General features: G+C 42.9%; 1 protein-coding gene across 1 annotated transcript in view; it reads right to left on the bottom strand.

The window, feature by feature from the left end:
* Nucleotides 1-3,907: 3,907 nt before the first annotated feature.
* LOC130109803 (dedicator of cytokinesis protein 2) overlaps nt 3,908-13,812 on the bottom strand; it is a 67,483-nt gene continuing 57,578 nt past the window's right edge. The window contains exons 22-24 of the mRNA XM_056276781.1: nt 12,551-12,659; nt 11,782-11,852; nt 3,908-4,022 (exon numbers count right to left, since the gene is read on the bottom strand). Of these exons, the coding sequence (XP_056132756.1) occupies nt 3,908-4,022; nt 11,782-11,852; nt 12,551-12,659 (295 nt within the window). The remainder of the gene's footprint in view (nt 4,023-11,781; nt 11,853-12,550; nt 12,660-13,812) is intronic.

The raw sequence follows: 13,812 nt of genomic DNA, 5'->3' as shown, positions 1-13,812 counted from the left end.
TTTTTTTGTCTTTGTCTCACCCAAATCCTTTATTTATTCTTCCTGAATCAGAATACAAGTTGCAAGTAGGAGAGTATGTACAGTATATAGGACAAAAATGTTTTAACCAGAACGCTGGCTACAGGATTAAAAAAAACAACAGACGCGTAAGCAAGCACCCAAACCAGTGATGAAGAAAGCGACAGCACAAATTTAACCCAAGAACAAAAAACAATGAACAAAACACAGACACAAACTTGTGAGAAATGATTTAAATGTTTGCAAATTAACAGATTAGTTGAGATGGAATGGCAGTTTTTGCAAGTTGGTAAGATAGGTACTATTAGGGGCGTCCGGGTGGCGTAGCGGTCTATTCCGTTGCCTATTAACATGGGGGTCACTAGTTTGAATCCTTGTGTTATCTCCGGCTTGGTTGGCCATCCCTACAGACACAACTGGCCATGTCTGCCGGTGGGAAGCCAGATGTGGATATGTGTCCTGGTTGCTGCGCTAGCGCCTCCTCTGGTCTGTTGGGGCACCCGTTCGGGGGTAGGGGGAACTGGGGGAATAGTGTGATCCTCCCGAAGGCTACGTCCCCCTGGTGAAACTCACTGTCAGGTGAAAAGAAGCAGCTAGCAACTCCACATGTATCGCAGGAGGCATGTGGTAGTCTGCAGCCCTCCCTGGATCAGCAGAGACCGGCGGCTCAGAAGAGTGGGGTACAACTGGGGAGAAAAAGGGGCAAAAAAAAAGAGGTATTAAAGTTCCCAAATGGAACTTTAATAGTTCCCAAATGGAACTATTAAAGTTGGTCTGACAGGAAGCGGGGCCATTTTAAGACCTTTCTTTAAAAAATGGTTGTATTTTGTGGGCAGAATTACGTTAATTTAACACCCTTCAATTCTCTTTCCTACCATAATTTTTTCCTCCACTTCTCTTTTATTTCCCTGCCCTAGGTTGCTCCCTCTTTACATTTCTCCTCTCCTCCTCCACCTTCCCTCCTTGGTGACAGAATGTGAAGTGTGGTGACAGCCAGACGCCACAACGAGCACACCGCCTTGGTCCCCGAGGAATCAATCACCCGAGCCAGGATCAATAGGGCAGGATGGAGCCCCAGACCGGCTACTGACTGCCTTGCTGCTTAGGCAGCGACTGACTGATGAGGAGACCCACAGCTACGCCGAGCAAAATAACATCAATAACCATCAACGGCACAGCCGATACACATCCCTTCAAAGTATGCACACACATACGCAGGCAGATGAACATGTACATACACACATAGGCCTGCACAGACACACGCAAACATCGAGGGGAACACATCGATGTAATTCCTGAGAATGAGTGTGCATCTGTCTGGTTGCCAAGGAAATACCTCGTCTGGAAGCAATTTATTCAGGTATCTGTCTCAAACCAAACGCCCGTCTACTGCACTCAGTCAGTGTACTGCCAGTCCACCTTCAGCACTGTGGAGACCCGCTAAGGGAGCCCTCTTATCACACTCCTTATTACACACCAGCACAGCAATAGGCCTCTCTATCCATCACAGCGTGTGGCCCACTGCAAGGGTAAAACCACCACTTATCAGCCCACTACAAGCTAATTAGACAGCCATAACAGGGCTGAACAGGGATGAGGAGGGTGGACGTTGGGTGGTTTGGGATTGATGGAGGGTGCTTGATCACTCATGTGTAGTGCACTTAAAAGGTATTATCCAGTCAAAACCGCATTTTCCGAGCTATTAGGTCTAATGTGGTGAATATTATTTGAGTGTAGAGTTGGCATAGTGCGAAATGAGAGACGACGATGACGGTGGATTTGTGGCGTTCTGACATCGTTTTCCTGTGTCATTCGCCAAAAGTGCAAGGATAATTTCCCCCTCTTTTCTTTTTGGTAGACAGCCGGTATCACCTGTGACATTATTTTTGCAGTAACCTTTCTTGCTGCAGAGTCACCAGTAACAGTAAACCAAGCGTGAATGGCATGGTAACTTTCTGACCCATTTTGCACACAAGGTTCATGGCATTGATGTTTTAAAAAAAATCTTTCAGTCTGGACGGTCGTGGAATGTCAACATAACAGCAGCTCAATCCCTCGCCGTGAGTTTTTTTATTCATTTGTTTTTCTGAGTCAACTGAAAGAAAACAACCCGGTCTTAGAACTTTCTATCTCAATGAGTTTCTCTTTCGGCTGATGTCAATACAGCCTCAGGAAAGGAGATCGCCACATTAATTACAGGATATAGAAAGACTAGACACAAGATCTAATCCCTCAAGGGAAGTTTGCACATTAACAGCTACCACTTATGCTGATTATAATAAATACATGACCGGCTGTGGTCCATTTCACAGTGTTTAATATCAGCACTGGTAAATATGTTAAGTACAGATAATAGCAATTGTTGACATGTTACAACAGTAACAGGATTTCTTTATTATGATGTTGCTCTGTGTGACCCAAGTATATTCAGTATCAACAACGCAAAGCAAAGAGAGTTAAAAAAAAGAAAAAAGAAAAAGGCTTAAAATTCCCATTTAGGGGGCGGGGCGCCTTGGTGGCATGCCGGTCTATTCCGTTGCCTACCAACATGGGGATTGCCGATTTGAATCTCCGTGTTACCTCTGGCTTGGTCGGGCATCCCTACAGACACAACTGGCCGTGTATGCAGGTGGGAAGCTGGATGTAGGTATGTGTCCTGGTTGCTGCACTAGCGCCTCCTCTGGTTGGTCAGGGCAACTGTTTGGGGGAACTGGAGGGAATAGCGTGATCCTCCCATGCACTACGTCCCCCTGGCAGAACTCCTCACTGTCAGGTGAAAAGAAGCGGCTGGCGACTCAACATGTATCGGAGGAGGCATGTGGTAGTCTGCAGCCCTCCCCGGATTTGCGGAGAGGGTGGTGCAGTGACCGGAATGATTTGGAAGAGTGGGGTAATTGGCCGAATACAATTGGGGAGAAAAGAGGGGGGAAAATTCCCATTTGGTGGATGTTTTTTTTATCAAAACCGCCCTATTAACAATGTGCTCATGCATTTTTGTTATGGAAATGATACCAGCACTGCTCCTGCTCACTTTGCCTGTTGAGCTATATAAAGTAAGCAGAAGAAGAGAGATGAAAGCCACTTTATTTTGTCATTGTACAGGTTACAATGAAATTTGTTTTCTGTATTTAACCCATTCTACTGTATAGAAGCAGTGGGCAGCTGCAGCATCCGAGGACCAACTCCAGTTCTTCTTTCCATTGCCTTGCTCAGGGGCACAGGCAGAAGTATTGACCCTAACATCTATGTCTTTAAAAACTTGTTCATATGGTAAAGGACACACTTGAAAGTTATTAAATAGACTTGAAGATGCTATCTAACCAGTCTCAGTGCTTGCCTGAAGCTACACAATGTTTAATAGTCATTTTAGGGTACATTCGTACAACAGACCCAGCCCCGGATCTGAGTACACTTGACCCCAAAGTCCACTTGAAAGGATGGTCTCGGGTACGGTTCATGTGTACTCGGGTACGGTTTGCATCAGGTGTGAAAACAACTGTACCAAAAGACGGAAGTGGACTGCTATGTTACAAAGGCATTTCTCAACGCCACCTGTGTCCTCTGAAATCTGCGTATGCACGCAGCACGTGCTGATCTCATGTGTACATATGCAAGTGTACTCAGGTATGGAACAAAGCTGAGCGACGGGGGAGTGGGGGGGGGCAATCGCACTCAGGCATGGTATGAAGCAATCGTACCCAACATGAAAACGCCCTAGTGGGATCGTAAAACCTTAATTGAAACACTGCTATTGCTTTGTGCAATGTCACAAAGAATGAATGGACTTTATGTCAGGTACTCGGCACTAGCGTTTATGGTTGGACAACCGTACAATACCGTAAGCCATTTGTCCTTTTCTCAGAACTGATGCCTCTCTATTTAGTGGAATTTACACACCTTGTCTCTGGAAGATTTGGCTGCTGACAATTTCGGTCATGGAGGCCACCTTCTGTTTCTGGAGTTTCTCAGGGGGGATGCAGCTGTAGAAGTCATGCAATAACTGACTGTAGAGGGAGATGGAGAGAGAAAGTCAATGAAAGGTTGGTGGTGTGAGAGGAGCAGGAGGGAGGGAGGTAGAGGGGGATGAGAGAGGAAGGGAGGATGAGAGGCATGATGAAGCAGTAGAGAAGACATAAAGGGTAGAGAGAGAGGTAATTAGGATGTGGTCCGAGAAAATGGAGGGTAAGAAAGGCAGCGTCAGAGGGAAAAAGAAAAAAAGAGGGAGAAAGACGAGAGGGGCAAAAAATATGAATCAGGAATCAGAAGTCAGCAACACTTTATTTGTAATTTCATTTCATGTACTTCCTCCAGCCCACAGCAATGCAACACAAAGACAAAAACACATATCCAAAAACTAAAAGAACTTCAAAAATACACATACTAACACATATATCTAAACTAACATATATATCCAAACTAAAAATAAGAAAGAAAAAAAAAGAATCACTGTCCAAGGGCAAGCACGCCAGCCAGTATGACTGCCAGAACTGCCGGTCTGCATGGGCTAGCAGTTAGCTTAGCCTGCCCCGCTAATCATTGCCATCATTACACAATGGCAGCACAGGGTTTTTGTTGTTGTTGTTGTTTTGTTTTGTTTTTTGTTTTGATGACGAATTCATTACAGCACATATTTAAAAAGTGTTTACCAGAGATTAGTGTACAATTTATGTCATCTCCCCTCAACAGAGCGTACCACTAATAAATCTTTTATTACATTAATCAGAACCATATATGTGAGCACAGAGCAGACCTGAGCAGAGCAGAGCGGAGCATGCCTCATGAAAATAAATGAGGCCGAACCCTGAGCACGCTTTAATGAAGACACAAGTTTGAGTCATACTCTGCTGCAAATTAAATACCGGAATTATTAAACAGGCTGGTTAAAAGCACCCAAACCTCTTAGTGAGATTAAATGCACGATGTACGGATGATGGAGAGCTCCTCTTGATATTCGCTTTCTGTGTGTCTTTGTCTCTCCATCTTCTTTACACATCGCCACATCAACCCGAGCAGCATGTCTATTAGTTGGTTAAAAACATGGAAATGCACCCCCCATTTTCCCACACTGACTAATACAAAGAGGGCGTACATAACTTTTGATGTGCATATGCAGACACAAGGGTGCATGGAGATGCAGAGGAGATTAATCAGGGACACTATGATTGTGTGACACGGATGTCATCTGATTAAAATTTGAAAATGTCAACTCGTACCCTGTGGACCCTGAAAGGACAAACAGCACAAATAAAATACATGCAGAGCTGACTGTGGCTCTGCTTGTTTTGCCCCGTACATCACACTGCAGGTGAGTTTACAAGTCTTTCTGATGTGACTGTAGGGGATGAGACAAAGCCTTGGTGTCCAACTCATGAAGAGTGATTGGGATTCACACAGCTAACTTAGAAACAGTGCCAGAGGCAACTCTGATCAGCAATGCAATGGGGATTTTATGCTCAGGCTCAGGTCGCTACTACCGCATATTTCTGTGTGTGTGTGTGTGTGTGTGTGTGTGTGTGTGTGTGTGTGTGTGTGTGTGTGTGTGTGTGTGTGTGTGTGTGTGTGAGAGAGAGAGACAGAGTGAGACTGTGAAAACAAAGAGGGAGGAACAGCCAGGAAGAGACAGGCAGCGTGAGAATGTATGTGTGTAAGCGGGGAAAAGAAAGAAAATGACAGGGAGCCGGAGCATGTGTAGTAATTTAAAAACACCGTTTCTCTCTTTCTCTCTCTCTGTGTTTGTGTATCCATACCTAAGTGTGTGTGTGGCAAGCGTTACAGGTAGCACCATGGTGAAAATGTTTTAACAGATCCATCTGGGACCTGAACACCGGTAGATGTGGACACACACACACACAAACACACACACACACACACACAAACACACACACACACACACACACACACACACACACACACACACACACACACACACACACACACACACACACACACACACACACACACACACACATACAATACTAATGACCACACATGTAGAGAAGAAGCACATAGGTTAAAGAAAGGACAAAAATTATGAGTGGCATGGTGTTTGAAACCAAACCTTACAGCTTGAAAAAAAAAGCGTTAATCAAAATTCTCTTTCAACAGATTAATAAGGTCATCTTGAGACAATGGATCGTTAGTTGGCAGCGAAATTGCTAAATAAGAAATAATGTGCCCAAAATGTCCCTTATACGGTCTGCAAACTCCTTAATGATGGAGTGTACTGTATATACACCATGATCATTACCTGGGTCAATTGTTAGACAGTATGTTAGATTCTGGGTCAAGGACAGGTTAAATTAAACTATTCCAAGTCCTTTTGCACTGAGGTGCGGGGCCAGGAATCAATCCCAAAGAAGAAGAACTGGGTTTAAGAGCAGGCAAAAATGGGTTGTGTTTGAAAGTGTCCCACATTAGCTGAGGAGTGCTTATTGGAACTCTGGTGCAGAAAAGAGGAGGTGAAAGGTGGGGTGGTATGACCAGTATGTGTGTGTGTGTGTGTGTGTGTGTGTGTGTGTGTGTGTGTGTGTGTGTGTGTGTGTGTGTGTGTGTGTACATGTGCTTGCTAGGATGAATCAATCAGAGATCACAAAAGAAACTCTAGTGAGGACCCTTGAGTTGACCAGAAAGATGAGTCAGCATCGATTAATTGTCTCTGGTCCCTTACCCGTGAGCGGTAATAATGATGATGATGAGATGCATAGGCTCACCTCAGTGAACTGCTGGCTGGCTTGTTACGGTAATGAGCAGGGATTTGGTCCAATGTGTAGGTCTTCATGTTGTCACCTCATAATACAAGGTGTCTAATTCCAATTTATACTTCATCTAGTAGTAGCTCTAAAGTTCTGACTATTACTGATCACTTCAATGAGATGCTTACATTTGGTTTTATAAATATCAAATCACTGTTTATCAAAGCCTTGCTAATAAATGATCTGATTCCTTTTTTTTTTAGTATTTTCTGCCTTTATTGGATAGTGATAGCAGAGAGAGAGAGAGACAGGAAAGGCAGGGGAGAGAGAGGGGATGACATGCAGCAAAGGGACTGGGCTGGATTCAAACCCAGGCTGCTGCAGTAAGGACTCAGTCTTATGTAGTAAGCGCTCTGAACGGGGGCGCCCCCAATGATCTGATTCTTGAATATAGCTTCGATATGATTGGGTTATGTGAAACATGGCTGAAACCAAATGTTTTCCCTCCCTTAAATGAAGCTTCCCCACCTGACTATACTTATGCCCATGTAGCTCAGGCAAATAAACAAAGTGGGGGTGTCACCTTAATATATAAGTCTATTTCAATTCAACTTCTAAACTTGAAACCAAATTCAATCTTTTGAGGCTCTTATTCTAAGTCCATCTCCTTCAGCCATGAACAGACTCCGCTTAGTCCAGATTATAATACCCTATCGACGTCCTGGCCTTTACTCTCTATTTCTTGAAGAATTTGGAGAATTTATCTCAGGCCTTGTTACTCATTCTGATGAGATTCTAATTCATGGTGATTTCAATATTTATCTGAATAAGGCTGGTAATCCTCTAAGTAAAGCCTTTCTGGCACTTGTTGATACTTTTGAGTTCGCTCAGTTTGTTCAAGAGTCAACTCATTGCAGTGGTAACCCCCTGGATTTGGTTTTATCTGAAGGGTTAGCTATTTCTGATTTGACTGTCTTGCCAGCCACGTTGGCCTGTCCTGTTAATGTTGGCACAGGAGTAATCGCCACTCGCCACATTGGTCCGTCCACTGTAACGGCATTTGGCCAGCAATTGCCCGAAGTCTTGGCTCCTTTCACTGTAGTGACTGACTCTGTTAAAAATCTCACTAGTGACTTAAACATGGCCCTCTCTAGTCTCCTGGATTCAACTGCACCCATCACTACCAGAGCTAGGTGACTAAATAGGTCTACACTCTGGTTTAACAATGAGACACATCGGAACGGCAGGAGCTTGGAATGTAAATAGCGAAAATCAAAATTTGAAGTTTTTTTTACCTATCTTGGCATGAGTGTTCATTGAAATATAAGCAGAACTGCAGGAGACTGGAATGTAAATGGCGAAAATCAAAACTAGAAGTTTTTACCTATCTTGGCATGAGTGTTTATTGAAATACAAGCGTGCTTTATCTGCTGCAAAAAAAGCATACTTCTTGCTTAATCAATATTAATAAACATAATCCCAGATTTCTCTTTGACCTCCTCACCTCACCTCACCTATCCCGTAACCTCTCGAGAGGCCGTTGGGGCACTGCTGTTGAATCTGCAACCAGTCTTCGTCATCTCTGTCTGTCCTCAACTGCCCTCTGTAAGCTGGCAAAGTCAAGGCCTGTTCACTCTCATGTTACATAGCCATTGCTTCTTCTGTCTTCCTTGTCCTCTCTTTGACACTGTAGCTAAATTTACTAAAAAGCAGCCTTCTATTACCTGCTCACCATCCACAGCCCATAAGTGTCTAGACTTTCTGCAATAAAGTCGATAAGATCATAAACAAAACTAGTCCTTCAACTCCAGCAACTCCTGCAGATCCTGTCTTACCAAATTCATAACTATACAATGAGCCACTAATAGTCCATGTGATTACAGTTTTTGAGACTATCTCTCGATACTTTGACTAATCTCATTTCAGCTTCTAAACCAACTACATGCCTACTTGACCCTTTACCAGCAAAATGTTTCCGGGACCTGCAGTGCTAGACATTGTTAATTTATCACTTACTACTGGCACTGTTCCCAGCAGTATTTAGAGAAATGTGGCCAAACCTCTACTTAAGAAACTGCACCTCGATCCAGGGTCTCTTAATAACTATAGACCAGTCTCTAATCTTCCATTCTTTTCTAAAGTGCTAGAGAGAGTTGTGTATCAACAACTTTGGACCCATATAGAAGAAAACTATCAATTTGAACCTTTTCAATTGCCTTTTAGGGCCTGTCACTCCATTGAAACTGCTCTAACCAGAGTGTTAAACGATCTTCTACTTGCTATGGACTCTGATTCTCCCTCTGTGCTTCTACTACTGGACCTCAGTGCAGCCTTTGACACCACTGATCACTGTATACTATTAGTTAGAACAAATTGTAATTTTGGTCTTTCGCCTAGTTCTCTAATTGTTTAAGTTCTACTTATCTGGAAGAATAGAGTGTGTCTGCTATAATAATATTACATCGAAATTCTAGGATGTTAAATATAGCATACCTCAGGGATCAGTTCTTGGCCTGCTACTTTTCTTTATTTTATTCTTGAAATGCTGCAGCTAGAATCCTCGCCAAAAACGAGAAAATTTGACCATATTACACCAATTCCATTGGCTTCCTATCCATGTTAGATCAGATTTCAAGGTGCTGCTGCTGACTTATAAAAACCCAAATGGGCTTGCCCCATCATACCTGTCTGATCTCCTTAATCTGTATAGTCCATCTCATGCTCTCCACTCTCAAAATACAGGCTCCTGTGTGTACCCAAAGTTAAAAAGAAGTCAGCAGGCGGCAGGGCCTTGTCCTATCAGGCCCCGTTCTTGTGGAATAAACTGCCTACTGCCATCAGACAAAGTCTGTTGAGTCCTTTAAATCCAAACTTAAAACTCATCTTTTTGCTTTAACCTACAAGTAGTTGCCTTTAACAAGAACAACCAAGGCCGTCATTTTGACCGTTTTGGATTTTCAAAGTTTAATGGGTATTAGATCAATTGCAAAAAAAAAGAAAAGTTATATGATCTACCTAAAATGACCATGAACCACCAAAAAGACTGCTCATAATTAGCGCGTGATCATGTGCGTCATGTTCCTATTTATGACATGTGTTGGTCGCATCATTTCTTTCGCGAAGTTCATTGCTCTGTCCTAGAAACATACTAGCATTCTCCAGTGCAGAGTAATAGTCTAAACTTGATTTGTGATTATTGCCAACATGTCTGGTTACAAACGCCGTTTCTGACGCACCATGACTACCACCGCGGCGTTGCAGTATTTACAGGTGTTGGACAGTGGCCATTTTAAATTGTTTGAAAAATAGCATTAAAGTTGTTAAAATGTTAATTTTGGTGTCAGTCGTTTTTTAACAGACATACTAACATATGCAATGCATTAATATCTCAATTTGGTATTTATCTTGCCAACTGTGATCTTGCCAAACCGTAGGCTGTCATTTTGACAGCCCATGGTCGTTCTAGTAGTTTTTAAGTTCCAGTCGCTGGGACTGTTTCAATATTTATTTTCAGTTCTTTTTTTACATGTCATGTTCTTTTTTTACATGTTTTATAGGCCTTGTTACGTTTGTTAGATTAGCAATATGTGCCTTCCGTTTTGTTTTTCGGGTAATATTTTCACTTTTTCAATTTTGCTATTCAAGTTCGACCATGTCTCTCTGAAGTTTAAATTGTTTAAAAATAGTATTATAGTTGCTAAAATGTTGATTTTGGTGTCAGTCGTTTCCTAACAGACATACTAACACATTAAGCAATGCATTAATATCTCAATTGGGTATTTAGCTTGACAGAATATAGAGTTTAAAAACCGGCCATCATTTTGACGGCCCATGGTCATTTTAGGTAGGAGTGAAATCCCGGTCGTTCTGGTGTTAAATCCAAACTTAAAACTCATCTTTTTGCCTTAACCTACAATTAGTTGCCTTTAAATTGACGACCTGTACTGCATGGCAGCTCGGTTTCTGTCTCAATGAATTTACCAAGCACTGTCCTGCTGATGAGGTTATATAGATTATTGCAACTGTTCTTCTCTTTCACATGTCTTTCTCTGTCTGAATGTCTTTTCCTGTCTCTTCTCCCATATATGTGAACGGTGTGATGCAAATCTCCCCTGTGTGCACGTGTAGTCAATTTGTTCTCCTGCTAGCTCTCTATGGTGACGGTGGCCGCCATCTGGATGCAGCTTGGCATCCTCCTCCTTACACTCTTTATATGTTTTATAAAACCTTACAATTTTGCTATCCTGTTTCAATGATGTATCCTTATCTCTCTCAGATGGTTGACTAATCTCTTTTCTTGTCTCTTCTCCCGTGTATGTGAGTCTCCCCTGTGTGCATGTGTACTCTGTCCTCCTGCCAGGCCTACAAGGTGATGGTGGTCGTGAGGCTCAGGTCCTAGGCTGTTCCACTAATATCTGAACACTGCTTGGCATCCCCCTCATCACATTCATCATATATTTTATAATTCCATTATAATTCTGTTATCCTCCTCCAATGTTGTATTCTGTAAATTGTGTTATATTCTGTACACACACCATCCATTGCACGTCTGTCCATCTTGGGAGAGACATCCCTCCTCTATTGCTCTACCTGAGGTTTCTTCCTATTTTTTCTCCCTGTTAAAGTTTTTTTTAGGGAGTTGTTCCTTATCAGTGTGAGGGTCTAAGGACCGGATGTTGTATTGCTGTAAAGCACCCTGAGGCAAATTTTTAATTTGTGATATTGGGCTACGCAAATAAAATTGATGACTTGTCAGTTTGATGAGATATTTATTTCCCAGAAGAGGTTGGTTAAACACAACCAAGGTGGGATTGGTGGGCTGGGTAACTGAAAGGAGCAATAAAGCAAGTGTCGCTCAGGAAAAGCTTGCAGATAAAACAGAAATTTAAACTTTGTTGAATGCTGCCTGAAAAATGAAGCGTTGCCATGCTGCACTACATGCTATCTGTCAAGGACCCTGATATAGGTCTATACAGGGACAGGGAGTGAATGTGTGTGTTTTTTGCATGAGGGGCAGATCTATATTTGTGTGAGGCATTAATGTATTTGTGTGATAAGCACAACAACCCACCTGAGGAGTTTGGCGTCAAAAACTTTCTCAACATCATGCAGGACTGTTGGAAGGTACTTCAGAGCAGCAACCTGAAAACACACACATAGACAGGTGCACATACACACAGACACACACACACTTCAACATTACTTTTATCATGTTGCAGCCTGATAGAAGTTGGTGATTGTGAGGAAACTTTGTCAGCAAATAGGTTGTCATCATAAGCAAGTAGATATTTCTTCATAACTGTGTGTGTGTGTGTGTGTGTGTGTGTGTGTGTGTGTGTGTGTGTGTGTGTGTGTGTGTGTGTGTGTGTGTGTACATCGTGTCTATGTTGGCCCCTTTGTCTTGGTCTCTGGGGTTGTCTGGCAGCCGTTCCACCTGTCTGTCTGTGTGCCAGTGTGTATGTGTGCACACATCGTTGTATATGCAGTGGCAGAAGGAGAGAGGGAGACCCTAAGCACTGGAATACTGATGTAGTCAGAGGCAGAAATTGAGAGATCATGGACAGCTGGAAGTAAGGGAGAGGAGGGAGACATTTACCATGAGTATGAGAGAGATGATCCAGTTCAAGACAGAGGAGGAGGAGGAGGAGGAGCAGGTGAAGAAGGAACCGTTTTTCAATGCCAAAGGGGGGAATGAAAGAGGGATGAAAAGGAAGATAATGAAGGAGGCAAGTAAAAGGTATAGGAGGAGAGGGAAAAGCAGGAAGAGGAGAAGGAGGAGTATGACGATGACTAGGAAGATGGTGGTGGAGAAGAAGGAGAGGAAAATTGAGTGGGTTTACCCTGAGCAGCAGAGTGGTGGTGTAGTCAGTCTTCATCAGATTGTTAATGGACTCAAAAAGCCTCCTCAGTGACTCCTCAAACTCTCCCTGTTCCTTCCCCTCATACAGCCTGGGGTAATGGAGGGAGAGAGAGAGAGAGAGAGAGAGAGAGAGAGAGAGAGAGAGAGAGAGAGAGAGAGAGAGAGAGAGAGAGAGAGAGAGCAAGACAAAGATTTAGACAGGGATAAAGACAGCAAAAGACAGGACAGGGCAAGGAGAAAATTACAAAACAACTTGGGGAGAAGGCGGGAGAGACACACAGAGAGAGAGGGGGGGGGGGGCAAGAGAGAGGAGAGACTAAGAAAGTGCAAAACCGTGTCAGAAAACATGGCATGAGATTCAATGGGGAGATGGAGACAAGACAGATAAAGGAACTGAAAGATAAGATCAAATGACAAAAATTGTGCTTAATCAATATGACAGAAAAGTGGACCGATGAGGAGACAGATAGTCATAACGATGATTAAAAAAACTGTCCACATTTGATGTCTATATCCAGTGCTGGGCCAAAATCATCTTTGCACCTTGCATCTTCCTGCTACAGATCTTTGCAAGCTGTAGCCAGAGAATTATGCTGCTACAGATATGACTGAAAATACCCTTAATGCAAAGTGTACAATTCTCCCTAACTTTACTTTCACTGACCTATTTCACAATTGACACAATTACAGTATAAAACCAAAGCAAAGAGGGTGTCACTGTCCCAAATCTATCTGTAAATTGTCCATATTCAACACAATAAATTCAACCACACTCAGACAGTAACTCAGTGCAGTATTAGGTTCACAAAGTAAAACCATACAATTATAAAACCCCAACTGTTATGACTGAAACGAATCTCCTTTTGACTAAAAAGGAAAAAAAGTGGACTTCTTTGAATTGACTATTTTTAATCACATACAAGCACATAAACCCAGATATCCCTGCATCATCCCTACTGCTCCCACCTCTGGCAAACTCTTCACTCATCTCTCTCTCCACCCATTCCCTTCTGCCTCTCCTCTCTATCGCTGTGATTCGGTGGAGCTTTGCAGCCGTTAATTACAATGGGAGTTATGAGTGCTGGGGGGAAGGATTAGCATGTGGCACATGGGGTATTTAGCATGTGGGGGGAGGGATTAGGCGGTGACACACGGAGGTATTATCACAGGGCTCTTCGTAGAGTACAGTTATGATTACAGACGCATTGTCCTGCTTAATCCACCAGCATTGTGCTTGTGTGT

The sequence above is a fragment of the Lampris incognitus genome, chromosome 1 (assembly GCF_029633865.1).
Source record: "Lampris incognitus isolate fLamInc1 chromosome 1, fLamInc1.hap2, whole genome shotgun sequence".
Taxonomy (NCBI): domain Eukaryota; kingdom Metazoa; phylum Chordata; class Actinopteri; order Lampriformes; family Lampridae; genus Lampris; species Lampris incognitus.
The sequence above is the reverse complement of the archived record's forward strand: the minus strand, read 5'-3'. Positions and strand labels throughout refer to the sequence as shown.